This window comes from Oncorhynchus nerka, linkage group LG8, assembly GCF_034236695.1.
Source record: "Oncorhynchus nerka isolate Pitt River linkage group LG8, Oner_Uvic_2.0, whole genome shotgun sequence".
In the NCBI taxonomy this organism is placed as follows: Eukaryota; Metazoa; Chordata; class Actinopteri; order Salmoniformes; family Salmonidae; genus Oncorhynchus; species Oncorhynchus nerka.
In genome coordinates this window covers 36,031,503-36,057,345 of record NC_088403.1, presented here as the reverse complement: position 1 = coordinate 36,057,345, position 25,843 = coordinate 36,031,503, and the positions used below count along the sequence as shown (strand labels likewise).

The 25,843-nt window shown below is 43.3% G+C and overlaps 1 protein-coding gene across 1 annotated transcript; it reads right to left on the bottom strand.

Moving 5' to 3' along the window:
* Positions 1-840: 840 nt before the first annotated feature.
* On the bottom strand, positions 841-11,432 carry LOC115133223 (interferon regulatory factor 6-like). Its single transcript, XM_029666218.2, has 9 exons — positions 11,097-11,432; positions 7,574-7,807; positions 3,904-4,090; positions 3,683-3,708; positions 3,536-3,563; positions 2,929-3,390; positions 2,058-2,447; positions 1,552-1,673; positions 841-1,466 (listed from the first exon to the last, which is right to left on the bottom strand). The coding sequence occupies exons 2-9, from the start codon at positions 7,748-7,750 to the stop codon at positions 1,296-1,298; spliced, it is 1,563 nt and encodes a 520-aa protein (XP_029522078.1). The 5' UTR covers positions 7,751-7,807; positions 11,097-11,432; the 3' UTR covers positions 841-1,295.
* Positions 11,433-25,843: the final 14,411 nt, after the last annotated feature.

The following is a 25,843-nucleotide window of genomic DNA, read 5'->3' as shown; positions in this document are numbered from 1 at the left end:
TGCCTATAAGAACATCCAATAGTCAAAGGTATATGAAATACAAATGGTATAGAGGGAAATAGTCCTATAAATACTACATTAACTACAACCTAAAACCTGTTACCTTGGAATATTGAAGTCTCATGTTGCAAGGAACTTAAACGTAAACTTTTTTACATGGCACATATTGCACTTTTACTTCAACACTTTGCATTATTTGAGGCATTCTATTCAGTATTGTTGTAATTGTCTATTACAAATAAAATCATTGGTATCGGTGTTAATCATAATCGGTCGACCTCTAGTCAAGGTGTTCTTTGTTGCAGAGCCACTAGTCTCAGACAAAACACACACATTGATATTACGCATTGAGTGCCATATGTGTTTTCTACTTAGATGCCGACATGCATTTGTCTGGACATTAAGTAGCTTACTGTGTAGCTGCAACTCGGTGGAAATATATCCAGAGACACTTCCACACAACAGCCCCTACTTTTCCTTGAGCCCATTCACACTCGTCAAATTCCCAGTGAATGTGTGTAGAACTCCATAGAAGGGTGGTGAGTGACAGCTGAGGGTAATTTGCTGACCGGTTCACCCTCACTGCCAAGTACATGTTTGGATCACGCCCACAATGTACGACCCGGTCTCTGTGTTCAAGTCAAACAGGTTCCCTTCCAGCTGTTAACTGAATGAAGGTAAGCGTTTCTCAATGTTCTAGAATTGCCTATGGAATCTGAGGGTGATGAGCCTGTGTGAAGCGACAGTACCAGTGGATACTGCATCCTTGCCTTGACTAAAACACCCTCTGACAGTTGACTCGAGTACAAAATGGTCTGTTTTGGTCAATAAATAAATTACCACTTTGCTGATTAATTTATTCATAAAAAATAACGTTACAATACTTTTCACATTGTGTGTCACATTTTTGGCCTCATAGCATCAGAGAGAGAGCCAGTTACAGTGTTGCAAAAGGAAAATGGATAGAAATTTGTGACAGTTAAGTCATATCTGCCACAACTATATATTTAAAAAAAATACTGCAGTGGTAATTATTGTAATTCAAAAAAATAATTTAAGAGACTAAACACATTGAGGATACAGCAGTCTGGGTTTTGATGATGTAGAAGTAGTTCTGCCCAAGATCCAGTTAAGACACAGGGCTCTAGGCTGGATGGTATGGATGAAGATTATATTGAGGGAGGCTCAGAGTTGAAAGAAGGCTAATAGTCCAACACACAAAACATTAATGGCAGTTGAATAAGGTTATTTATCCAGGACAGGCCCTGTTTAAGACCCAGAAAGAGGCCCCTGACTCAGGGTCCCAGGCCATGCTGACTCTGGAGAAGCCTCTGGAGTTCCTTGAACTGTTCCACCGTCTGATCCTTCAGGTCTGGGTTGGAGATCTGCAGCCGGATGCTGTCTGTGGACCAGGACAGGTCTCCGGAAAACATCTCTGTTAGGATCCGCGCCACCACGGGGACCACCTAGACATGGAGGGTCCCTGTTATGTCATGTGTGTGTGTGTGTACTGGATCTGTCAAGGGTATGGGGTCAATTCGTTCGGCTCACCTGCACAACGATGAGCTTCTTCTCCTTGGGTTTCCGTTGATCTGGCCAGTCCTCCCCAAAGCAGAAGTAGAGCTCAAACGGTGGTGGGGTGGGAGTTTCACCCTTCTGGAACAAGATGAGCCCTGTTGTTGGTATGTGTGTGCATGAGAGGGAGGAATAAAGGTTATCTCCTGTAATATCTGTTCTACAGCTAATCCATTTGGATGCCTGGTCTGTGCAACAATAGCAGTACAAGCAATAAGTACTATTCAAGATCTTACTCACAGAAAGGGCATGTGACTGAAATATTCAGGGATCAATTGAAACTCAGACAGCCTCAAGTTAACTGAAAAATCATGGCAAGAGTCCAGCATTGTCATCTGACAGGATAATTTGGTGTTATGTGATTATTGAATCTCAATCGAAAAATAGGGTGTTTTGAGGGATCAGATGGGGATTCAAACACTATGAAACTTGTGCCGAAGATGACTAAAATACCCAGCAATAAAATGGATTGACCGACTCACCGTGCAGGAAGTTATTGAGGCTGAACACTTTGTACTTCCTCTCCCTCTCCATAGGGTTGGGTGGCCCCTGCTCGTCAACGCCCGGCCCAGACCAATACACCTTGCACTGACACAACCTGATAGCGTATATATCCTGCTCCCAGATCTCCAGGATCAGGCCTCGGTCCATCACATCCAGCAGGTGCTCTGTGTAGAACCGCTGCTTCTCGTTCTGGATGTCGGCCGAGCCAGGGAAGAGAACTTGGTTGAGGTTGACAGGGCCGAACAGGTCCACCTGCTCCGGGGTGGGCTCCAGGTGGCCGTAGTACAGCCGGCAGCCTTGGTGGTTACTCACCGTCAGGGAGCCCATCTTGCGACCCCGGTACTGGAACTTCATGTCTAGGTCAGTCACTGAAACCAGAGTCAAATAATGTAGTGTTAGAATAATTGTGGGCACTTCAAAAAGTCAACATTGAATAAAGCTCTTTCTAATCAATGAATAACACATAATCGCTTTAGCTATTAGAAAGGGCAAAACTCGATTTTGCCCATTCCAATTCACGACAGAACCTGTCTTACCATCCCCCACACTTTCAGACAGCTTCCGGTGTGTTCCATTTGATGGGTGTGACAGGCAGGTATTCCAGACTGCTACACTAATGCCCGATAGTGCCCGATAATCCATCGAATGAGTCAATTTGAGTGAATGAATTGTAATACCAAATAAAGTTGAACACCCTGTTGTTATGGTAGGGGAATTGCAATGAATTATTTTTTTGGATAACATGCAAGGAACTATTGCAGAAGTCCCTGACTGCGAAAGTAAAGCCATTGTACATAAAGCAGTATTCTTCTCAACACAGCATGGACCTATAGGTTCTATTCCACTCACATGGCAGGCTGTTCAGCAGGTCATATTTGTAGGGTGGCAGCGCCTGCCCTTCTTCCTGGTTCTGGACTCCTGACATGGCCTCCATGGGGTCGGCACCTGGGTTATGGTCAACCGGAGCCACAGATGCAGCAGAAGGAACCATGGGGGATATCTCGGTGACCACAGGAGGCTGCATGCTCCCTCCACCCACCCCCAGGCTGTTGGAGGGTCCTACGGGTCCAGGGTGCACAAAGACCCCATGTTCCAACTTCACCACCAATGGAACGTCGGCAGAAAACTCCGGGGGAGCCATGGTTGGCTGAGGGAGATGTGCTGCCATGGTAATGCTCCCGTTGGGATTGGAGTACATAGGGGTGTGGTGGGGGGTGCCATATCTGTGATTGAGAGCGGAGCTGAAGGGAAAGTCTATCCTATGTGCAGTAGGGAATGTCTGAAAACTGTGTGGGTCACTAATTCTGGGGTCTGGGAGAGACAGGAGAACACACACACACTTAAGACGTCGCATAATGTCAATAGTGGCACATTTCAAACGGTTAACCTTTCAAGCGATTTCTGCCCAATTCACCCATGGCTCAGTAGCAAAGGTGTATTGACAGTATACACTTACCAATGGAGAGTCCAACAATATTCGGCATCTGAAAAAGACAAGATTTAATGTTTGTGTAAAAAAGCTGATATATGGGTATTGTTCTCAGATTGTTTTGAGATAACACATTGTTCTGAAATAATGGAAAAGTGATTGTCTACACCTTACCTCCTCCTCATCTTCATCAACTGTGTCTGAAACCAAATCAAAAAGGAATATGCCATCAACATGGGGGAGAAAATCTCATTAGTTTCACAAAACATTCATATCTGGAGGTTAGACAAGTTCAACAAAGTTATTCTAAAATAACTAATTTAAATTTGAAGACAGACAATCAGATAAGACTTGCAAAGCTGCCAATGAGCCTGCATGCTTACACACACTCTTACCTCCATTGCAGGGCTGGTCACAGACCTCGTAGATCTTGTAGGGCTGGACGGGTGTCTCCTTGGTGCCGTCGTATTTCAGTTTGAACTCCCGGCTCTTGTTGAGGGCACAGCGCAGGTTGGCCTTCCACTTGGCTGGGTCAGGCTCATCCAGACCCTCCTGGTACTTCCCTGTCTCCAGAGCCCAGGCCTGGGGGAAGAGAGGGGTAGGCAAGGAGGAGAATGAGGTTACATTTTAATGAATGGGAGAAGGGGTCACATCTGGATGGAATCAAATGGGTGAGGGTTAAATTAAATTCAAATCAAATCCATCCCCATCAAATTCATCCCCAAGGGGCAATTATTAAGGGTAGCAGTGCTAATTGAAGTGCCCTGGAACAAATGATGAATAAACAATTTAATTTCGGCATTATGTGCCTGTAAAAAGTTGCCCACTGCCGAGTATTTAACTTGTTGTTTCATAAGCTTACAGGGGTCATGGGTGGGTTACTGCACTGCCATTAACCAACCACATTAGTCACAACTAGGGTGCATTCAGAAAGTATTCAGACGCCTTGACTTTTTCCACACTTTGTTACATTACAGCCTTATTCTAAAATGGGCTAAATAGCCCCCCCCCCCCCTCATCAATCTACACACAATACCACATAATGACAACCCAAAAACAGGTGTTTAGAAATTGTAGCAGAAATATCACATTTACATAAGTATTCAGACCCTTTACTCAGTACTTTTTTGAAGCACCTTTGGCAGAGATTAAAGCCTCAAGTCTCCTTGGGTATGACACTACAAGCTTGGCACACCTGTATTTGGGGAGTTTCTCCTATTTTTCTCTGCAGATCCACTCAAGCTCTGTCAGGTTGGATGGGGAGCGTCGCTGCACAGCCATTTTCATGTCTCTCCAGAGATGTTCGATCGGGTTCAAGGATGTGCCACTTGAGGATATTCACAGACTTGTCCCGAAGCCACTCCTGCGTTGTCTTGGCTGTGTGCTTAGGGTTGTTGTCCTGTTGGAAGTTGAACCGTCACCCCAGTCTGAGGTGATGATTGCTCTGGAGCAGGTTCATCAAGGATCTCTCTGTACTTTGCTCTGTTCTGCTTTCCTTCGATCCCGACTAGTCTCCCAGTCCCTGCCGCTGAAAAACATCCCCACAGCATGATGCTGCCACCACCATGCTTCACCACAGGAATAGTGCCAGGTTTCCTCCTGATGTGACGCTTGGCATTCAGGCCAGATAATCTTGTTTCTCATGGTCTGAGTCCTTCAGGTGTCTTTTGGCAAAACTCCAAGCGGGCTATCATGTGCCTTTTACTGAGGAGTTGCTTCTGTCTGGCCACTCTACCGTAAAGGCCAGATTGGTGGAGTGCTGCAGTGATGGTTGTCATTTTGGAAGGTTCTCCTATTTCCACAAAGGAACTCTCTAGACCTCTGTCAGAGTGATCATTAGGTTCTTGGTCACACCTCGAACTAAGGCCGTTCTCCCCCGATTGCTCTGTTTTGCCGGGCGGGCAGCTCTTCCTAGAGTCTTGGTGGTTCCAAACTTCTTCCACTTAAGAATGATGGCCACTGTGTTCTTGTGCTGCATAATGTTTTTGGTACACTTCCCAGGATACACCGGAGTCTCAGAGCAAAAGGTCTGAATACTTACGTAAATAAGGTACTTCTGTGTTTTTTGTTTTTTTTCTACATTTGCAAAAATGTCAAAAAACGGTTTGCTTTGTCATTATAGGGTATTGGTGTAGACTGTTAAGGGAAAAAACGTATTTAATACATTTTAGAATAAAGCTGTAACGTAATAAAATGTGCAAAAAGGGGTCTGAATACTTTCCGAATGCACTGTAAATGGAGAACAGGGTAATGGCTAATGAGGAAATGACTCCAGCCAAAAGCAGGCAGGGAGTAGGCAATTACTGCTGTTGGTGCAATGGATATCATGTGGACATCCTTATACACGAGGTCAGGAACACCCAGAGAGGTTTGACACTAGAGAAGCAGTGGAAATGAAACTAAGGCTCTTTCAGTTCACTAAAACAGTTGATGCATTTATCGCTGAATGGGATAAGGAAGTGTGTGGATGACAAACAAAAAACGAAAGATCCCTTTTCCAGGGCCCTGTCTTTCAAAGATAATTCGTAAAAATCCAAATAACTTCACAGACCTTCACAGGGTTTAAACACCGTTTCCCATGCTTGTTCAATGAACCATAAACAATTAATGAACATGCACCTGTGGAACGGTCGTTAAGACTAACAGCTTACAGACGGTAGGCAATTAAGGTCACAGTTCTGAAAACTTAAGACACTAAAGAGGCCTTTCTACTGACTCTGAAAAACACCAAAAGAAAGATGCCCAGGGTACCTGCTCATCTGCGCGAACGTGCCTTAGGCATGCTGCAAGGAGGCATGAGGACTGCAGATGAGGGCAATACTGGGGGCAATACTGGCCATACTGTGAGACGCACAAGACAGCGCTACAGGGAGACAGGACGGACAGCTGATCATCCTCGCAGTGGCAGACCACGTGTAACAACACCTGCACAGGATCGGTACATCCGAACATCACACCTGTGGGACACGTACAGGATGGCAACAACTGCCCGAGTTACACCAGGAACACACAACCCCTCCATGAGTGCTCAGACTTTCCACAATAGGCTGAGAAAGGCTGGACTAGGGCTTGTAGGCCTGTTGTAAGGCAGGACCGCGTTTAACGTCGAAGGAATGAGCGTTACACCGAGGCCTGTACTCTGGAGCAGGATCGATTTGGAGGTGGAGGGTCCGTTATGGTCTGGGGCGGTGTGTCACAGCATCATCGGACTGAGCTTGATGTCATTGCAGGCAATCTCAACGCTATGCGTTTACAGGGAAGACATCCTCCTCCCTCATGTGGTACCCTTCAGGAGGCTCATCCAGCATGACAATGCCACCAGCCATACTGCTTGTTCTGTGCGTGATTTCCTGCAAGACAGGAATGTCAGTGACCTGCCATGGCCAGCGAAGAGCCCAGATCTCAATCCCATTGAGCACGTCTGGGACCTGTTGGATCGGAGGGTGAGGACTAGGCCCATTCCCCTCAGAAATGTCCGGGAACTTGCAGGTGCCTTGGTGGAAGAGTGGGGTAATATCTCACAGAAAGAACTGACAAATCTGGTGCAGTCCATGAGGAGGAGATGCACTGCAGTACTTAATGCAGCTGGTGGTCACACCAGATACTGACTGTTACGTTTGATTTTGACACCCCCCTTTGTTCAGGGACACATTATTCCATTTCTGTTAGTCACATGTCTGTGGAACTTGTTCAGTTTATGTCGCAGTTGTTGAATCTTATGTTCATACAAATCTTTACACATGTTAAGTTCGTTGAAAATAAACGCAGTTGACAGTGAGAGGACGTTTCTTTTTTTGCTGAGTTTAGTAGCAGAGTTCCCTAGAAATACTTTTTTGAAACGTGCTACTTGAAGGGAATAATGTCTGTGCTGTTTTGATTAAACACTTCTGAAAATGGTTTAGCTTTTGACAAATGTCTGTTCCTCGACTTGCTAGTAGTGATCAAAGAAAAAGTAGATCTAAGACAAAACTTTGATCTAACTACAGTTTGATATACAAATGACGGCATACAGAGTCTAAGTATTCAGATCTGTCATGCCATTCTCAGCATGGACCCCCCTCTCACCTTGAAGATGGTGTTCTCTTCCTCAGAGGTGGGCAGGTGTCTTGTGGCGTGTCTCCAGGGGATCTGGAAGATCCGGTGGTCCGGGCTGAGCCACTGCAGGCCTGGGTACCTCCCGCTGTTCACCTGGGCTAACAGCCAGGGCTTTAGGCGGATCCTCCGAGGCTGCGCACTCATCATGGGGCAGAGCACCACACAGGGAGGAGAAATGGGCTTCAGATGGGGTGAGTGAAGAGGCTGGAAAGGTGAAGGGAAAAGTAATGGTTAAGATGGGCGATGGGGCACTGGGGGTAGGGGAGAGAGTGGGCACTGAGGGAGTGTCTTTAAGCGTGATACAAGAGTAATGGTTCAGATGGGTGATGAGGCAATGGGGGTAATGTGGGGAGGGTTGAAAGAAGATACTCCCTACCATTTGCAGTAAGAGGGCTGGGGAAAATGGAGAGAGAGGATGGGTGGGGAAAAGAGAGGTATGAGGGTGGAGAGAGTAGTAAAAAAGTCTGTTTTTATTTATGATGGCAACAGGCCTGTTTATGAAATGATCTGCTGAAAACAAAAAAAAGTGCTCTGTGGCTGAAGGATACAGAACAAAAACACTTCCAAGGCAATAAAATACAACATTATAGAGTTTGGTGAATTAACATACACATCATGTAACAGTTGTAGACTATTCCTTAATCCTTTACGCCATTCCATGACAGTACCACATTTGCTTTTGTCATCCTAAAATGTTGGATTTGATAATATGACAACAAGCCTAGGCCCTCCGGGCACAGATGCAGGGTCCACTGTCAAACAAGTGTATTGTATAAGATCACAGAGGATCATATGAACACAGAGGAATGCAGGTAACTCCTTTACAGCCAAAGACCAACTTCCATCTCAAGCAGCACATCAGAGGCAAATACAAGGCATCTTCCTCTGGACGTGCGGAGACAGACAAACTAATGCATCTGGATAGAATATGTCCTCATCCCGAGGCTCCCACACATGTCCTTCTGAGCCCTTGAACCAACACACACACACACACACACTGAAAAAGGCAATGTAACTTTAAGGAGTATGTAACACAGAACAACAGCTGGGTGCAGAGGAGTCAAGCCCATAGGGTGCCCAGCCCCCTCAGATTTGTCCCGTTTATATTTGGCTTTAAATAGTCCAGATGGGTTTCTAATTTTCCAACCAATAAGTTATTTCAGGCTATCAATCAAATTAGAGTAGCTAGCTTGTCTACCTAGCTTAGCTGGCATGCCTGCTGGCAAGGTTGTTAAGAATTTAGAAAGGCAAGCAATTACAACATGTATTGAATGCCTCAGGACTACCTGACATGATGACTCCTTGCTGTCCCCAGTCCACCTGGCCGTGCTGCTGCTCCAGTTTAAACTGTTCTGCCTTATTATTATTGGACCATGCTGGTCACTTATGAACATCTTGGCCATGTTCTATTATAATCTCCACCCGGCACAGCCAGAAGAGGACTGGCCACCCCACATAGCCTGGTTCCTCTCTAGGTTTCTTCCTAGGTTTTGGCCTTTCTAGGGAGTTTTTCCTAGCCACTGTGCTTCTACACCTGCATTGCTTGCTGTTTGGGGTTTTAGGCTGGGTTTCTGTACAGCACTTTGAGATATCAGCTGATGTACGAAGGGCTATATAAATAAATTTGATTTGATTGAATAAGAACCACATTCCTTTTAATCTTCTGCCCAGATTTTTTCAGAAATCCAGAGAAGCATATTTAGTTTCTTAAAATAAATAAAAACACCAGTCAGGAGGACACAGGCAGCTCAGGATACTGTATATATATATATATATATATATATATTTAAGAATAATGATTTAAGAATTAAGTATAATGATTATGGCTCTATAGATTGCAGGAAAATGCTGTTTTAGGTGTTTGAAAAATTATAAATTCCCTAACTTGCAGACAGGGGGGACTAGGCCCCCTCTGGAGCACACCCTAGCCATCCTTGCATACATTGTGCCACCTTAGATTTTTGGGGTGCATGACACCCCTCGCTAGGTGAACTGAGATGTCTTGTGATGCAGTACACAACCACACATTTATTTTGAGTTATTCATTCAACACATTGTGAATGAAAAACATGTCATGCTATAGGCTCCCTCCCAGTGAGCAGAGGTGGTGAGGTGAAAATTGAGTTTGACTTAATTTAAGGAATGAGTTAATAACAGGTGGCAGAGTAAAAGCTCAATGGGATTCAACTATAAGCACTTCAGCAATACATAATGAATTGACTTCATACCGGTAGGCCCCTATGCACTTTTTGCTGGTGCTTAAAGCACTTTACATTATACTGTGCCTTCAGAAATGATTCACATCCCTTTTCTTTTTCCACATTTTGTTGTGGATTTAATTGTATTTTTTTCTCAACGATCTACAAAAAATACTGTAATGTCAAAGTGGAAGAAAAACTCAAACATTTGTAAAAAAAAAAAAAATAAATTAAAAAGTGAAGAAAAAACCCCCAAATATTTCATGATTACATAAGTATTCAACCCCTGAGTCAATACATGTTAGAGTCACTTTTGGCAGCGATTGCAGCTGTGAGTCTTTCTGGGTACGTCTCTAAGAGCTTTGCACACCTGGATTGTACAATATTTGCGCATACATTTTTATTTTCATTCTTCAAGTTCTGTCAAGTTGTTGTTGATCATTGCTAGACAATAATTTTCAAGTCTTGCCATAGATTTTAAAGCCGGTTTAAGTCAGAACTGTAACTAGGTCTCCCAGGAACATTCAATGTTGTCTTGATAAGCAACTTGTGTATATTTGGCCTTGTGTTTTAGGTTATTGTGCTGCTGAAAGGTGCATTTGTCTCTGTCTGTTGGAGAGCAAACTGAAGCAGGTTTTCCTCTATGATTTTGCCTGTACTTAGCTTTATTCCAGGTCTTTTTATAACCCCCAAAAAACTGCCTAGCCCTTGCCGATGACAAGCATACCCATAACATAATCCAGCCACCACCATGCTTGAAAGTGGTACTCAGGGATGTGTTGTATTTGCCCCAAACATAACATTTTGTATTCAGGATATTAATTTTGTTTGTGCAGTTTTACTTTAGTGCTTTATTGCAAACAGGATGCACATTTTGTATTATTTTTTATTTTGTACAAACTTCCTTCTTTTCACTCTGTCATTTAGGTTAGTATTGTGAGTAACCACAATGTTGGTGGAGACATGGTGGGGATAAAAAGGGGACTTCCCATTAGTTTCAAGAACTTAACAATTGCACAAGCCTGGATTCTATTGTCTAGACTCCATAGATAGTATGTTTAAATGAAAATTGTTTTAAAACAGGAATAGGTTTACTAAGTTTCATTCAGGGTGTGCAGAAGGCAGGTTGAGAAAAAAAAGTGAACAAAAAGCGACAAAAAATGAAAAATAGGCCGCCTGACACTGACATGAGTATGTACACAATCTTCAAAAAATGAGTTAATCGGTCTGAAAACAAGCTCAGTCGGCTACTATAGTTGTTTTAGGAAATAAGTACAACTTTAAGCGGCACCCACCTTTTAACGATGGGTCTTCTCCACAAAATGATTTCGCTCCCTTGTATCGAAGAGTTCTAGTACGCTGACTGTAGGGATCCCTTCTTCCACAGACAGAAACCGGCCAGGCAGAGTATGCGCCCTGCCACAGGTAAGCTTTTTACTAGGTAGGCGAACTGACAAAAACCTTGCCCAACACCGTCACAAGTTCAATGACTGTGTGGGAAAATGACAGTCAGATAGTCCAAGGCTTATTCAGAAAACTTTCCACAAACAGTGGCCAAACATGATTTGAGGTTTAACATGAACAAACGTGGTGCCACCCTGCCGGTTGATAGACAGCGCTCTAAAGTAGACAGAAGTATATGAAAAATATTGTTTCATTTTCGACAGGCTCCTAGTACTAGCCTAGTGGTTGTAAGATGTATCTATTTTCAGTGGTGTAAAAAGTACCCAATTGTCATACTTGAGTAAAAGTAAAGATACCTTATAGAAAACGACCCAAGTAAAAGTGAAAGTCATCCAGTAAAATACTATTGAGTAAAAGTCTAAATGTATTTGGTTTTTATATAAGTATCAAAAGTAAATGTAATTGCTAAAATATTCTCAAGTATCAAAAGTAAAATTACAAATCATTTCAAATTCCTTATTGTAGTCAAACCAGATTGCATTATTTATTTGTATTTACAGATTGCCAGGAGCACATCATTTACAAATTAAGCATGTGTGTTTATTGAGTGAGTCCACCAGATCAGAGGCAGTAGGAATGACCAGGGATGTTCTCTTGATAAGTGTGTGAATTGAACATTTAACGAGTACTTTTGGGGTTCAGGGAAAATGTTTGGAGTAAAAAGTACATTACTTTCTTTAGGAATGTAGTGAAGTAAATGTAAAAGTTTAAAAAATATAAAGTAAAGTACAAATACCCCCCAAAACGGACAAAAGTCGTACTTTAAAGTATTTTTTACACCACTGTCAATGTTGATGCCTACATATCTGGAGAGATCTGAAAACAGCTGTGTGTGTGTGCATGTAGGAAGTGAGGAGGCAGATGGTGTCATACCCTCTTTCCTCTCTGAAAGGGTTAGTGTGCGAGGGCTCTATCCTGCTGCTTCTGATGCTACTCCCTCTGAGGAAGAACATTCAGAAAAACATGACTTTCCTCTCCTTTCACCAGGACACACATCTTAACCTCCACAAATGTGCGTGTGTACGTATGCATTTGTATCTATTATGGATCCCCATTAGCTGCTGCCAAGGTAGCAGCTACTCTTCCTAGCAAAATGAAGGCAATTATTTCAAAAAACATACATACAATACATTCACAACAGATTTCACAACATATTAAGGGTGTGCCCTCAGGCCCCTAGTCTACTAACACATACAGTGGGGCAAAAAAGTATTTAGTCAGCCACCAATTGTGCAAGTTCTACCACTTAAAAAGATGAGAGAGGCCTGTAATTTTCATCATAGGTACACTAAAACTATGACAGACAAAATGAGAGAAAAAAATCCAGAAAATCACATTGTAGGATTTTTAATGAATTTATTTGCAAATGATGGTGGAAAATAAGTATTTGGTCAATAACAAAAGTTTATCTCAATACATTTTTATATACCCTTTGTTGGCAATGACAGAGGTCAAACGTTTTCTGTAAGTCTTCACAAGGTTTTCACACACTGTTGCTGGTATTTTGGCCCATTCCTCCATGCAGATCTCCTCTAGAGCAGTGATGTTTTGGGGCTGTTGCTGGGCAACACAGACTTTCAACTCCCTCCAAAGATTTTCTATGGGGTTGAGACTGGCTAGGCCACTCCAGGACCATGAAACACTTCTTACGAAGCCACTCCTTCGTTGCCCGGGTGGTGTGTTTGGGATCATTGTCATGCTGAAAGACCCAGGCACGTTTCATCTTCAATGCCCTTGCTGATGGAAGGAGGTTTTCACTCAAAATCTCACGATACATGGCCCCATTCATTCTTTCCTTTACATGGATCAGTCGTCCTGGTCCCTTTGCAGAAAAACAGCCCCAAAGCATGATGTTTCCACCTTCATACTTCACAGTAGGTATGGTGTTCTTTGGATGCAACTCAGCATTCTTTGTCTTCCATACACGTCGAGTTGAGTTTTTACCAAAAAGTTATATTTTGGTTTCATCTGACCATATGACATTCTCCCAATCTTCTTCTGGATCATCCAAATGCTCTCTAGCATACTTCAGACGTGCCTGGACATGTACTGGCTTAAGCAGGGGGACACGTCTGGCACTGCAGGATTTGAGTCCCTGGCGGCGTAGTGTGTTACTGATGGTAGGCTTTGTTACTTTGGTCCTAGCTCTCTGCAGGTCATTCACTAGGTCCCCCCGTGTGGTTCTGGGATTTTTGCTCACTGTTCTTGTGATCATTTTGACCCCACGGGGTGAGATCTTGCGTGGAGCCCCAGATCGAGGGAGATTATCAGTGGTCTTGTATGTCTTCCATTTCCTAATAATTGCTCCCACAGTTGATTTCTTCAAACCAAGCTGCTTACCTATTGCAGATTCAGTCTTCCCAGCCTGGTGCAGGTCTACAATTTTGTTTCTGGTGTCCTTTGACAGCTCTTTGGTTTTGGCCATAGTGAAGTTTGGAGTGTGACTGTTTGAGGTTGTGGACAGGTGTCTTTTATACTGATAACATGTTCAAAAAGGTGCCATTAATACAGGTAACGAGTGGAGGACAGAGGAGCCTCTTAAAGAAGAAGTTACAGGTCTGTGAGAGCCAGAAATCTTGCTTGTTTGTGGGTGACCAAATACTTATTTTCCACCATAATTTGCAAATAAATTCATAAAAAATCCTACAATGTGATTTTCTGGATTCTTTTCTCTCATTTTGTCTGTCATAGTTGAAGTGTACCTATGATGAAAATTACAGGCCTCTCTCATCTTTTTAAGTGGAGAACTTGCACAATTGGTGGCTGACTAAATACGTTTTTGCCCCACTGTGTATGTACCTAAATATTTAATATCCATATGATTTATGATTATTTATTTGAATTGCGCGCCCTCCAGTTTCACCGGAAGTTGTCCCGCTAGCGGGACACCTATCCTTAATTAACGCACTAGTATAAATTCCATGTCGGCTTTGTGGGGAAAAACTCTGATGTTGGGTGCTGGGCGTTCCCACGTGTGTCCCCAATTTAAACAATGCTAGGGTAATGCTGCGTTCACAGTAAGTGGAAACCTCGTAAAATATTACTTGTAAACTGGGAGGAACGAGTTGTCTGCGTTCTGTGCATTCACGTGCTTTGAACTCGTCGAGAACACCGATTGGCCGCTGAGACAAACATAAACTAAAAGTACAGATATTATGCAGGCAAACCAATTAGTGTTCAAAAAACATATTAAATAGATAATTTTTTATAAATAAGGTTTTGTTTAATTTAACTGCAGAAAATGCTGTTATCGAAGTAATTTACTTAGTATGTGACTTCAGAGTTAAACATGTAGGAGAAATCAAGAGTTCAGAAATGATAGACGAGTTTCCCACTAGTAATTACCAGTCGTATGCTGGTATTTCAGAATTTACGAGATGTTATGAACGCAGCATTAGGGTCAGACAGAGTCAGGGTTAAAGTTCTGGTCTTACCTCTTGATCAGGCCGTCAACAACAAGGTGGTTAGAAGTGATGCTTAACACCGCCACGGTCTGAGATCAACTTAGCTCTGACGGGGTAGGGGTCAGGGGTTAGGTTAGTCACATTACACAGAGGTCCAATCCCAAATGGACCCCTAGACCCTATGCACTTGTCGAGATCGGAGAGGATTTGAAAAATGTGAGCAATATGATAATAGCTCCACTTGCTCACTGAAAGGCTAGGTGGAAGTTTAACCATATTGCAGAAATCTATCAAATCCTGTCAGTCAATAGGGAATTTGGGCTTGGGCTACCGAAGATCCATAAGGACCTGACGAATTAAGAATAAAGGTCAAAACAAACAGTTCCATGTCCGGACCAATCACCTGTCAGAGTTGAACTTCCTGAGGATGTAATTGGCCTGTCTCCAGTCTCTCCTGGGGTGTGTGATGTCTGAGCTGGGCCATGTGAGGGCGCCACACACCATCCACTTACACACACAACATTCTTCTGCCCCACCCCGTTAAGCTGTCCTCCATTCTGAACTAGAGAATTTGACTGAAGTTAGGATCTCTCACTCCATCCCTAAGAAAGAGAGGTTCAAATTAAGAAGTGTTCATCAACACCCCCATCCATTCAGACAAGTCACGTTCAAATACAAACTCTACCAATTCTGTGCCTTTTTTTTGGGGGGGGGGGGGGTTCAACAAATTTTAACATTCTGTCATAAAAGAGCACATGTTCAACTTTGTAAAAAAAACATGATTTCAAATGTATTCTCCTAATGCGGGCTTCTGATTCCTCTCCTACATTTAAAATGTGGATTGACCAGATTGTTGACTTTCTTCCTCTTGTAAAGCTCAATTATGACCTCCGCAAGAGACAACCCAGGGTCGGTCTCCACTACTCAACTATATTTCAAACTGGACAGATTGAATGTGGTGATTAAGGAAATGTGTCTGTATACATGATGTGTAAGGGGCTATAAAACTATTGATGTTCTCGTTATCTCAGCTAAAGCTGGAAATACCTAACATGATCGCTGATAGTGCTGCTGCAAATTTGTTTGTTTCATTTTCTTTTTTATTCCATTATGTCTGCCACATTTCTGAATGTGTATTGTGTTTTCTTTGTTGACTGAAAAACAAAACTTAAATCTTTGAAAAAAAAAAAAATACTCTTTCACATCTCAAGAAGTACAATTTTTTAAAGACTACAGTAAGTGCCTATAATTAAGTGATAAAGCTCGTGTTTGGAGGATATATCAGCATGGGTGTTAGGCCCGAGAGAAGCCTCCCACTAGACTACTATGGGACAGCTGGAGGTCTAATTTGAATATTGAAACAATGTTGCAAATGTCGTTGAGACAGACAGCAAGGTTTATACAAATCTCCTCCGTTCAAAACAAAATGTTAGTCTAAAAGTAATGTGAAATAATGTCTAGATCTTTATAGTGGAGATCAAGTTTATATAGTGCCTAGCTCGGCTGATGAGACAGTGGATTGTGCAGTCAGATGGAACAGAGTAAATAGCATTTTAACGTCATAGATTTATCCGGTTGTAACTTGTGGAATAGACACTGGCTGGAATGCGGTTTTAAACAATAACCATTCAGGATTAGAACCATCCGCTGTAGTGCCAAATAAAGTAACATGGTTGACCGGTTGACTACATCGACCATAAGCTATTTGTGAGCAACCGAGAGTGGCAATTGAATGCAAGCTTCACACATAAAATGTTTTATGAGTAACAGGGTTGACGTGTTATACTCGATCCGCTCAGTTTTCCACCACAAAACACCAGCATATGGCCAAAAAGAGTAGAATCAGCTCACCTGCTTTTACACTATGATTTGAGTATGTTCAATGTTTCTTTTGAAAAAAAAAAAAAAAGAAAGAATCACCATATTAAAACGAGAGTTCAGTTCATGGAACAGGATTGAACTTAAAACGAGGGACTGCCCCCAGGGCGGTACCACTTGACGGGCTGTCCCCAGGTGGTAAGGGTAGGTAACAACACATCCGCCACGCTGATCCTCAACACGGGAGCCCCTCAGGGGTACGTGCTCAGTCCCCTCCTGTACCCCCTGTTCACTCATGACTGTACAGCCAGGCACAACTCCCAACACCATCATTAAGTTTGCCGATGACACAACAGTGGTAGGCCTGATCACCGACAACAACGAGACAGCCTATAGGGAGGAAGTCAGAGACCCGACTGTGTGGTGCAAGAACAACAACCTCTCCCTCAATGTGATCTAGACAAAGGAGATTATTGTGGGCTACAGGAAAAGGAGGACAGAGCACCCCCCCATTCTCATCGACAGGGCTGTAGTGGAGCAGGTTGAGAGCTTCAAGTTCCTTGGTGTCCACATCACCAACAAAGTAACATGGTCCAAGTACACCAAGACAGTTGTGAAGAGTGCATGACAAAACCTATTCCCCTCAGGAGACTGAAAAGTTTTGGCATGGGTCATCAGATCCTCAAAAGGTTTTACAGCTGCACCATTGAGAGCATCCTGACGGATTGCATCACTGCCTGGAATGGCAACTGCTCGGCCTCCGACCGCAAGGCACTACATAGGGTAGTGCGTACGGCCCAGTACATCACCGGGGCCAAGCTTCCTGTCATTCAGGACCTCTATACTAGTCGGTGTCAGAGGAAGGACCTAAAAAATGTCAAAGACTCCAGCCACCCTAGTCATAGACTGTTCTCTCTGCTATTGCACGGCAAGCGGTACCGGAGCGCCAAGTCTAGGTCAAAAAGGCTTCTTTAACAGCTTCTATCCCTAAGCCATAAGACTCCTGAACAGCTAATCAAAGGGCTACCCAGACCCCTCTTTTACGCTGCTGCTACTCTCTGTTTATTATCTATGCATAGTCACTTTAACTCTACCTGTATGTGCATATTACCTCAATTACCTCGACTAACCGTGACTCTGTACTGGTACCCCCTGTATATAGCCTTGCTATTGTTATTTTACTGCTGCTGTTTATTTTTTTGTTACTTTTATTTTTTACTTATCTATTTTTTACTCAACACTTTTTTTCTTAACTTAAAGCATTGTTGGTTAAGGGCTTGTAAGTAAGCATTTCACTGTAAGGTCTACTACACCCGTTGTATTCGGCGCATGTGACAAATGCAATTTGATTTGATTTGACAATCCTGCAATAAAGAAGTGGAATCTGTCTCTAATTTGTCTGTTTCTGTGTTGTATTCTCAAATGAACAGGACCTTTTTGTGAAGTCATAAGCTCTCCAATTAGTTTGACTTGATTGTCACAATTGTTTCAGCTATGTGAACCAATTTTGCAGCTGATAATGGCATGCAACGCCAATGCAGCCATAGGCTTACAGCAGCGGTTCCCAATGCAGCCATAGGCTTACAGCAGCGGTTCCCAATGCAGCCATAGGCTTACAGCAGTGGTTCCCAATGCAGCCATAGGCTTACAGCAGCGGTTCCCAATGCAGCCATAGGCTTACAGCAGCGGTTCCCAATGCAGCCATAGGCTTACAGCAGCGGTTCCCAATGCAGCCATAGGCTTACAGCAGCGGTTCCCAATGCAGCCATAGGCTTACAGCAGTGGTTCCCAATGCAGCCATAGGCTTACAGCAGCGGTTCCCAATGCAGCCATAGGCTTACAGCAGCGGTTCCCAATGCAGCCATAGGCTTACAGCAGTGGTTCCCAATGCAGCCATAAGCTTACAGCAGCGGTTCCCAATGCAGCCATAGGCTTACAGCAGTGGTTCCCAATGCAGCCATAGGCTTACAGCAGCGGTTCCCAATGCAGCCATAGGCTTACAGCAGTGGTTCCCAATGCAGCCATAGGCTTACAGCAGTGGTTCCCAATGCAGCCATAAGCTTACAGCAGCGGTTCCCAATGCAGCCATAGGCTTACAGCAGCGGTTCCCAATGCAGCCATAGGCTTACAGCAGCGGTTCCCAATGCAGCCATAAGCTTACAGCAGCGGTTCCCAATGCAGCCATAGGCTTACAGCAGTGGTTCCCAACTCCAGTCCTCCAGTTCCCCCAACAGTACACGTTTGTTGTAGCCCCGGACAAACATACTTGATTAAACGCATTGAGGGCCTGATGATTAGTTGACAATTTGAATCAAGTGTGTTTGTCTGCGGCTACAATAAAACTTTGCTGTTGGGGGGGGGGTTACTCGAGAACCGGAGTTGGGAACCACTGGCCGACAGTATGATGGCATTAGAGATGATTTATGCTTGATCTGAAAATGTGGTCGGAGGCGACGTATGGATGGTGTGACGCTGAGGCCAAATTGAAGCAGAGAATAGCTTAACCCTTGTGTAGTCTTAACATTCTGTATACTCCCCGTGTCCTAAGGGTAAAAAATGACCCGCCTTCACTAAACCCCTAAAATAAAGCAGCTTAATCTAATTTTAAACCCCAAATCTATTTTGCATGAAGAAACAACCAGTCCTTCATCACAAACTTTAAATATCTGTGTTTTCCCTCTTCACAATGCAGAAAGACTGCATTTGATCAGTAAACACCCCTCGTTTTTATTACATCACACCCGTCATAATTGTTTTCTTTACTAAAGTAGAGGTTCATTATTATTATTGCTAAAGGTACTGCATAGGTGTAAACATATCTTTTTTAGCAAGAGATAGCACTTGTATAGCCTAAGAAAGTAGCAGAAATTTGCAGAAAGTAGTTTTGAATGCATTTTATTGAAGGGAAATAACCGTCTTTAATTGTTTTGGCAACATGGTGATATATACTGTACAATGAGGAATTCAACTACAAAATACTAGTCTTCTCCCATTTTTTAACCATTGCCCCCACCCCCAAGTGTATCAGCATGGACTTTGCAGATGTTTTTCTCACATGTGCAGCACAAAGTATTTGTTTTACAGTTCTTCTTTGGGGGGCAGAATTTGCATCTCCTCCTCTTGCCTGCCCCAGCTACAGCCTAAGGTGGATCAGGACAAGATTCAGCCCCCTGAACAGCTTTTAAAAGATCTGCAGAGGCTGCAGTGCGAGGGAGGCCATCCCTATTTTCAATGTGTGGGGTTACAAGTGCCTTTCTCAGCTGCTCCAGGAACACCCTCTTCTTGTTCCGCTTATCAGGCATTCAGGTAGGGTTGATTTTGTTCCATATCACGAAGGCATTGTATGAGGACACATCAATGATATTATGGAACATGACCAGGGGCCAGTGGGCCAATCCTCCTGCAGCTGTAACTTCCAATCACCTTGTCCAGGTTGTCCATGTTGTGGTTGTAGTCCAGGATGATGGCTGGCTTCCTGTCCTCACGATCACTGATCTCAGCCATTGTGTACTCAGGAGGACCACATTCTTCTTCCTCTTTGGGAGGTAAGAAACTAGAGTTGTGGTGGGGGTGAAGGCAAACTTTGATGAGAAGGCCTCTCTCCCCCTTGTTGTGAGGAGTGCAGGGGGAGCTCAGGCTTGTTCTTTCTAACTGTGCCAACCATGGTGATCTTCCTCTTCAGGAGCTGCTGACTGAGTTCATAAGAAGTGAAGAAATTTTCACACATGACATTGTGTCCCCTCACATCATTGTGTCCCCCTCACATCAAGCACAACCCACAACCCCTGGTTCTTCTCTGGCCTCCACTGGTCGGCTTACCTGTGTAGACTTGCATCTTCCAAGCGTAGCTGGATTGTGCGTCACAGGCCACCCATATCTTGATGCCATACTTTGCTGGCTTGCTGGGCATATACAGCCCGAAAGGACAGCGACCTTTTGACAATAGAGATTCCTATCACTAATTAGTATCAGTGTCACATAAAACAATCTCATACATCAATGATATTACAGCAATACATTATAAAATGAACAGTGAAAATCACTTACATTACGGATATGAAAATAAAAATGTACCTCTGAATGGAACCAGTTGCTCATCCACTGTTACTTCAGGCCCAGGGTTGTAGAGGTATGGCAGACGCTCCACCCACTTTTCCCAGTCCTCTCTTATGGCCGCCAGTGTCTCTCACTGGCGACCATAAGAGAGTCTTGACTCACTGTTATCAAATCGTAGCATTCTTGAGAAAGTGTGAAAGACTTTCAGTGGCATCGAGGTACGGAAAATTGCATCCAAAAGACTCCATGTAGCCTCGTCTCAGGACCTATACACACCAGTTGAGATTAGCAGCCCTATGTAGGCACGCAGGTAAATCTCATCCATACTTTTCCAGTTGTCTCCATATTTACGGAAACCCTCCAAATTTGTCATCTCCAGGATTAATTTTTTGGATGGCTGGTGTGATGAACATGTAGAACGTTGAGGCGATGTCCTGGACATGGGCAACTGCATGTCTTGTAGTCCCTGGGGTCGTCCTTATGACATGTTGTGCTGCCATCCTGCCCTGGGTGTCATGTGGTGACAAGGACTATGTTGTTTTGCTGTTCTTTGACAAAATGTCTCTCTTTCAGCTTGGGGATTTTCTTCTTCATCTGAGGATGATGGATCGTGCTCTGGGTTGTTCCCCATCTTCTTCTTCAGATACCTCCTCTTCAAAGTCATTGTTCTCTTGTTCCTCCTGGACATCTGAAATAAATCAGATCTACAATCTGTTGGCCACTGAAATGTGCACTCATGGCTTCAGCAAAGAGAGAACTGAGGGGACTGTCATCTTCAGCACCTTTATAGCCTCTGACTGCATTCCCCATTTAGTAAACAATGCTTCAATGCATTTTTATTTTGTCTGAAATTTAGTTTAGTTTGTCTGAAATAGTTTTTATTTTGTCTGTGAACTTGAGTCATGTGTGGTGTTCTGGAGGGGAGATGCTGCAAATGCACAAAAACATTTTAGTTTTGTCCGTGTTCAATCAGTATCACACTATCACGTTTCAGGTAAGACCCAAATGCAGACTGTGTTGAAGTAACAATATTTATTACAGCAACAGGGGCAGGCAAACGACAGAAGCCAAGAGAATCTCAATACCACAGGAACCTGCGGAGACTCAGCAGGAATTTGATCATGAACTAACATTCATGGGAATGGAGAGGGGTTGAGTGGGGATGCAAAGCTCGGGCGCCAGGGTAATGTCCATAAGACTCATATCGGCACCCGAGTCGATGAGTATCTGGAGAGACTTGGACTGGTCACCCCACAGCAGGGTGGCATGGAGAGGAGGGTGAGTAGGGGGAGAAGCTACATTGTCCTTAAGACCCACCAGAGTACTCATTCCTATAAATGAGCTAGGTCTCTTGAAGGGACAGGTAGACACACAATGACTGGCAGTACTGCAATACAGACAACGCTGGGTGTTAAGTCTGTGTACAGGTATGCAAGTTGTGATCCTAGAGTGAGTGATTGCGATTAGGATCAAACCTTGTCTCCCTCCTACGTTCCCGTTGCCGCCCATCGATCCGGATGGTGAAAGCGATGAGTGAGTCGAGATCCATCGGAAGTTCCCAGGCAGCAAGCTTGTCCTTTACTCCCTCCGATAATCCGTGCAGGAACGTGTCGAACAGTGCCTCCGGGTTCCAGGCACCCTCCTCTGGTAGCATGTGGAAATCCACCGCATAGTCTGCCACATGGAGGGAGTCCTGCCGAAGCGAGTGGCCCAGCCAGAGCCTGGACTTGAACCCGATCAAACATCTCTGGAGAGACCTGAAAATAGCTGTGCAGCAATGCTCCCCATGCAACGTGACAGAGGTTGAGAGGATCTGCAGAGAAGAATGTGAGAAACTCCCCAAATACAGGTGTGCCAAGCTTGTAGCGTCATACCCAAGAAGACTCGAGGCTGTAATCGCTACCAAAGGTGCTTCAACAAAAGTAATGTTTTTTAAATTAGTTATGGCGTTTGTGTGCTTATGAATACGCTTTGTCACAATGGCATGCCAGAGTATGTTTTATATCAGTTATCCAAGATACATTTTAAACTCTACAGAAAATGCCTTTGCTGACCGTGATACATAATCAACACATCTCTGTATTATGCATTATTTTCCAGTCTTGTCTCAGTTATTGGTTTTGAAAACTTGGTTAATAGTCCTTTACAGTAGTATACTGGAGGAAATCAACACAGAGGCCTATAACTTGTAAATAATGTTCTTCATTGTCGTTCTGAAAGCTTGATTATATGTGTACTGTTAGCCTTGTAGCCTTGTTGTCTCACGTAATACATTTTAAACTCTATAAAAAGTGCCTTTGCTGACCTAGATCGATAATCATGACAATATAGCTTGTAAATAATCTTGTCTCGCGTATTTCTTATTTGTAACTAGTTAATGGGCAAACCTTGATAAGAAGTGCATATCGGCCTACACCTTGTAAATCATTTTCTCCATTGTTGTTCAGAAAGTGTGATTATACTGTGTCCTGATAGTCTAGTTAGTATTCATTACATTTAACATTCGTTTTGATTTTTTAAAAAGTTGAGCTTTTGTGATTATTTGTTGTTGTTGATGCTTGTGTATTGATTTCAGGACCATGGATAGTAGGCTACCAGGTCATTTAAAGCTCTGTTGCTGGATATGTATGAAACTACACATATTTGTTTGGTAGACACCCTTCAGAGTATTTCCAACTCCACTTTAGCTGAGACAAGTAGAAAAGTTATTTCTACAAAACAGTATGTATCCCATGTATAAAATCTATTACAGTGTATTACATTGGGGACAATGGAAGGGTTGGAGAATGAAGTGCTGTATGTACAACGTAGTCCCCCTCCAAAACGAACCATATTTGGTTAGTATAGACCCTATTGAGTATTTCCCACCCCACTTTAGCTGAGAGAGGTAGAAAAGGTCTCTCTACAAGCCAATAAGTATCCCATAACGCCATCTTAACTGCGAGTAATTCTCGATTTCCCAAGCCATCTCACATATTTAAAAAAGAAGAAAAAAGAAGTGTCAATATTATCTAAAACGTTTGAGATGCTATCTCAAAATTATGTGGCGATCTCAATCTAACCATGTTACAGAGATCAGCAGGGCCGCTGGCAAACGTGTGGCGAGTTGGCATATGCCCCAACACTTTTGATTCGGTTTGATAAAACATATGGACACGGAATGCATTGAAAATAGGGACTTATCGCGCCCAGGCTCTGTCGTAACGCACAATTGGCCTTGCGTCGCACGGGTTAGGGAGGGTTCGGCCGGTAGGGAAATCCTTGTCTCATCGCGCACCAGCGACTCCTGTGGCGGGCTGGGAGCAGTGCGCGCCAACCAAGGTTGCCAGGTGCAAGGTGTTTCCTCCGACACATTGGTGCAGCTGGCTTCCGGGTTGGATGGCGCTGTGTTAAGAAGCAGTGCGGCTTGGTTGGGTTGTGTATCGGAGGACGCATGACTTTCAACCTTCGTCTCTCCCGAGCCTGTACGGGAGTTGTAGCGATGAGACAAGATAGTAGCTACTAAAAACAATTGGATACCACGAAATTGGGGAGAAAAAGGGGAAAATTCAAAAAAAGAAAAGGAAATAGGGACAAAGTAAAGTTGTTTAGACTGATTTGCATCATGATTTGTCAACTCGTGCACAATTTATCTTTGCTTCAGTCTGATCAACGGTAGCCTACTGATAACATCCACAGCTGCAGGTAGAGAAGCCTATTAAGCGCTAATCCCCTCTGGCCAGGGGAAAATAATCAGTAACGTCATGTATTTGTAGCCTAAGCTGTGTATGTATAGCCTAAAATGGGCCTATTTATTTGTGTTAAGAGAAAATGTGAATGTGATCAAATTTGGTTCATATTCAAATTTCGGGTGGCTAGGCTACCTAGACCTTCAATCCACAATTATTGACTGGAATGAATCAATTAACACAATAGTGTTGACATACTGTGTGAGTAACCTTTTTTTAAATGTATTACAGATGCAAATGCCTACATGATGCAACCCTGCATAAAGCAAACACGCCCCTGTTGGTTCTATTGTCCAATTGCAGTTGTCTATTTTTTTTTTTAACCATATGACCTAATTAGAAAAAATATGGTCTCATCATAGCCCATAACCATTTTATGTCATACCCTCCAACTAGGGTCTGGAGTTTAACCTGATTAGGTTAGCCCAGTGCTTCTAAAACACCTCCTCGGGGACACCCAGACGTTTCACAATTTTGTTTTAGCCCTGAATTAGTTCACCTGATTCACCCAATCAAGGGCTTGATGATTATCTGACAAGACTCATGATTAGCTGATAGTTGACAGGTTGAACCCCCCAATGTAATCACAAAATGTTACAAATGAAGAAACAAATGGTATAAGATAGTATTGACATTAAAAATAAAGTGATGGGGGGAATGGGCTTCCATAGGATATTATGCTGGCAACACATTCAGTCTCCCTGCAAAGACATGCTAAACCTCAACTTAGTGTCTGTAAATGTTTCGACATTCTCTAGAAATGTTTACTTAGGTATCTACAAATGTCTATAATAAGTAGAAATTGTGAGATAGTATTGACACTTTAGTGGTGGGAATGTGTTATCCTTATTATCCTGCTGCTAGGAGAACGGTAATGGTCGATGATCTAGTCGATAGGAGGTATTGTTGCCATTATTCATCCGTCCACTTCAACAAGTGGTTCCATACACATGTAATTATAGCAGGAAACATTATGTACCCCCAAATCTTTTCAGGTCTGAAGTTTTTGATTTCACCTGGAATGTTTTGATATTCTATCCCCATGGCAACTGCCCATTGTGAACTAACAATTGCGTAAATGTGCATAGATCCATGCGTCTACTTTAAAATGGTTTTCTATGTGTTCTTGTTTGTCATCTCTCACTAATGTCCATATGTCTCATCTCAGCCATGACCTTTGGAAGGGATATGTGGAATAACCTGCACGGGCTCTTTCTGTCCTCTAAACATCAGTAAATGAAGTGAATGCAAGTCTGTGATACCATAGTGTACTAGAGTTGACCTAATTTTGACTATGGTGAGTAAAATCATTTAAATGTGATCCATTGAATTCACCAGCATGCTGTTTTTAATTTCTTTCTCTAACACGTTCCCCATATCTAGGCATCATTTCATGGGGAGTGGATCAAAACAGGAAGAGAGGACCTTGTGTCTGCCTCCGAGCAGAACTCTTTGAATTCTTCAAGGTCGTAGACCCCCTGCTGAATGTTTGAAAGAAATTGTGGAGGCAGTGTAGATGCAAAATGAGTGTATTTGCTGAGTGTACCTGTTACCATGTAACTGCATTGCAGT

Excerpts from the sequence above, each read along its gene's own strand:
- LOC115133223 (XM_029666218.2), bottom strand. The coding sequence starts at position 7,750 with ATGATGAGTGCGCAGCCTCGGAGGATCCGCCTAAAGCCCTGGCTGTTA. Across the intron at positions 4,091-7,573 it reads AAGAGAACACCATCTTCAAG|GCCTGGGCTCTGGAGACAGG; the intron begins GTGAGAGGGGGG and ends CTCTTCCCCCAG. Across the intron at positions 1,467-1,551 it reads AGAAGCTCATCGTTGTGCAG|GTGGTCCCCGTGGTGGCGCG; the intron begins GTGAGCCGAACG and ends CTCCATGTCTAG.